At 53.5% G+C, this 3,127-nt stretch overlaps 1 protein-coding gene across 1 annotated transcript in view; it reads left to right on the top strand.

Moving 5' to 3' along the window:
* Positions 1-1,298: 1,298 nt before the first annotated feature.
* Cdcp1 (CUB domain containing protein 1) overlaps positions 1,299-3,127 on the top strand; it is a 19,765-nt gene continuing 17,936 nt past the window's right edge. The window contains exon 1 of the mRNA XM_013030267.1: positions 1,299-1,459. Within this exon, the coding sequence (XP_012885721.1) occupies positions 1,387-1,459 (73 nt within the window). The 5' untranslated portion in view covers positions 1,299-1,386. The remainder of the gene's footprint in view (positions 1,460-3,127) is intronic.

The following is a 3,127-nucleotide window of genomic DNA, read 5'->3' as shown; positions in this document are numbered from 1 at the left end:
TATGATCTCATTCAATGTTCTCTACCAGCTAACTGAGTCACAGATTGAATTCTCTCTCTCTCTCTCTTTCTCTCTCCTTTCTTCAATCCTGGGGCTTGAACTCAGGGCCTGGGCGCTGTCCCTGAGCTTTTTTGCTCAAGGCTAGCACTCTACCACTTGAGCCCACAGCGCCACTTCTGGCTTTTTCTGTTTATGTGGTACTGAGGACTCGAACCCAGGGCTTCATGCATGCTAGGCGAGCACTCTACCACTGAGCCACCTTCCCAGCCCAATTCTGGATTTTGAGTGGTTTATTGGAGTCCCAGGGACTTTTCTGCCCAGGCTGGCTTTGAACCGCAATCCTCAGATCTCAGCCTCCTGACAGATGTGAGCCATATACCTCTGGCCTCCTGCATGGCCGAGATGACAGGTATGCATCACTCCACCCTATTTTATTGCTTGAGATGGGGGATATTTTCCACTCCGGTTTTTGGCCCAGCCTGCTTTGAACCATAGTCCTCCAGATCTCTACCTCTAGAATGAAGCCCTGTGAAGCAAACTGAAAGTCCTGCTACTTTCTCTTAGGTTCCAGGAAAAAGCATTGTGATAACCATCTTACGTAGAAGGCAGACAACTCTTCAGAAGGGCAAGGCCTTCTTCCTCTTATCTTAAAGGGAACAACCAGCCAGCCAGGCACCAGTGGCTCCCGCCCGTCACCCCAGCTACTCAGGAGGCTGAGATTTGAGGATCGTGGTTCAAAGCCAGCCGGGGCAGGAAAGCCCGTGAGACTCTTATCTCCCATGAACCACCAGAAAAGCTGGGAATGGAGCTGTGGCTCAAGTAGTAGAGCGTACGCCTTGAGCAAAAGAGCTCAGGGATAGCACCCAGGCCCTGAGTTCAAATCCCACCACCACCACCTCCCAACAAAAAAATAGTCTCACAGATTCTTCCTGGACAGGCTGGCTTCAAACCTGGACGCTCAGATCTCAGCTTTCCAAGGAGCTAGTCGGACAGCAGTGAGCTTCCAGGCTTAACTCCCTGGTCTGCCCGGGGTTGGCATAGGGGAGGGGGGGGGAGAGGGGGGCAGAGAGAGGGTTTTCCTCAGGGATCATGGTCTAGCAAGGACCTTCAACCTCAGAAGGGAGGAGACAAAGATCAACCTGGGCAGCAGGTGTGGCGACCGAGGCAGGAAGGGGAGGAGGAGCAGGAGGAAGAGGCCAGAGCTGCTGGGCGGAGTCTGGGCCTGAAATCACCTGCGTGCTGGTGAGCAAGGCTGGGCAGGGCCGGGCCAGGCGGGGCTGGGGCTCAGCGGGGCGCCAGCCTGGGTGGTGCCCACGGCTCCCCAGCTCCCAGCCAAACTGCCAGGGATTGACCGCCCCCCCTGAAGCCAAGACACCCCCCAGAGCCATGGCTGGCTTTCACCACGGGGTCCACATCGCACTGTTGGGGGCCCTGCTCCTGGCTGGGGCTCTCAGGACAGGTAAGTTGGGGTGGAGGGGTGGGGGGAGAGGCCTTCCCCCCAGCCTTCCCCAGAGAGGGGTGCTCTGGAAGTGTTGGGGTGGTGAAGGGGGGAAGGGGGGCAGAGGGAGGGAACTGGCAGGTTCTGAGTCGGGGAGGGGGTGTCCCAAGACCCACAGCCCCTCTCTCCTCCAATTCCTCCAAAGTGCAGTATGGGGGGGGGTTGATGGCTTACGGCGTCTCTCAAACCTACTGGCCCCAGGCTGGACACGTGGACAGGGCCCACTCTTGACTCTGGACTGGGAAAGGTTCAGCTCAGCCCTGGAGGAGGGAGAGAGGGAGGAGGGGGAGGAGGAGAAGGAGAAGGAGGAGGGGGAGGAGGAGGGGGAGGAGGAGGAGGAGGAGGAAAAGAAGAAGAAGAAGGAGCTACCTCTTGGTCCCTGCTACCCATCCAAGAAAGGGATTTCAGTGGGATTTGGGGAGGGGGTGCAGGGAGACATCCAAAGGCAGCGGGGAATTGAATTTCTTCCCCTCTGCCTAGATTAATGTAGTGAGCTACTATGGTGGTCAGGTGGGAGAGTTTTTGCCTCTCACCCCCCCCCATGATCCCCACCCACAGGCTCTGTTTCCTTCTCCCCTCCCCTCTTCTCTCTCTCAGTTTAAGATCATTGATTCAAAATGGTAGAAAAGGAGGTTGATAGCTCCCCTGTCTCCCGCTTGCTTCATGAGTCAGCTGCACCTCTGGGGGTTGTGGGTTTTGACTGGAGGGGGGGGGGAATGTTTGTTGCTGGGATTGTGAATTTCCAGGAGTTCTGGTTGGAAAGAAATGGATCTCTGTGTCCCCGAAAGTCAGAACATGTGTTAAAAAACTAGTAAAGAATCTGCTTTCTGGGCTGGCATTGTGGCTTAGTGGTAGAGTGCTTGCCTAGCATGCATGAAGCCCTGGGTTCGATTCCTCAGGGCCACAGAAACCGAAAAATCCATCGGTTGGTGCTGTGGCTCAAGTGGTAGAGCACTAGCCTTGAGCAAAAGCAGCTCAGGGGACAGTGCCCAGGCCCTGAGTTCAAGCCCCAGGACTGGCCAAAAAACAATCTGCTCTCTTTGTGTGAGAATTTTGATAGGAGACGTCTACACAGACTAGCAGAGATTTCCCATGTTTGCTTGTTTTGATTATTGTGCTGGTATTGGGTCTTGAACTCAGGGCCTGATATTTTACTCAAGGCTGGTGCTGTATCACTTGAACCATACAGATCTATTTCATGGACTTCCCTATTCAGGCTAGCTTTGAACCACGATCCTCAGACTTGGGTCTCCTGAGCAGTTAGGATGACAGGCGTGAGCTATCAGGGTCTGGCTCATGTTTGTTGTATTTTTTTTTAAATAGAATTATCTAGGAAATGATTTGGGTCTTTGAACCAAAATCACCCAAAGGGGGATTTGTGTTTGACAGTTCCATAAATTAGGGTGGATGGAGGGAAAGAAGGAAAAGTAGCTAGAGTAGGTGTTAAAAACAAACAAAAGACAGGATTGTTTCCGGGTTCCTTTCTGCCACATCTAGCAGATGCTACACAGAAAATGTTGCTAAGTAAAGAATATTGAGGGGCTGGGAAGGTGGCTCAGTGGTAGAGTGCTTGCCTTGCATGCATGAGGCCCTGGGTTCGATTCCTCAGCACCACATAAGCAAAAAGAA

This window comes from Dipodomys ordii, unplaced genomic scaffold, assembly GCF_000151885.1.
Source record: "Dipodomys ordii isolate 6190 unplaced genomic scaffold, Dord_2.0 Scaffold128, whole genome shotgun sequence".
Taxonomy (NCBI): domain Eukaryota; kingdom Metazoa; phylum Chordata; class Mammalia; order Rodentia; family Heteromyidae; genus Dipodomys; species Dipodomys ordii.
This window is presented reverse-complemented; position numbering and strand designations above follow the sequence as displayed.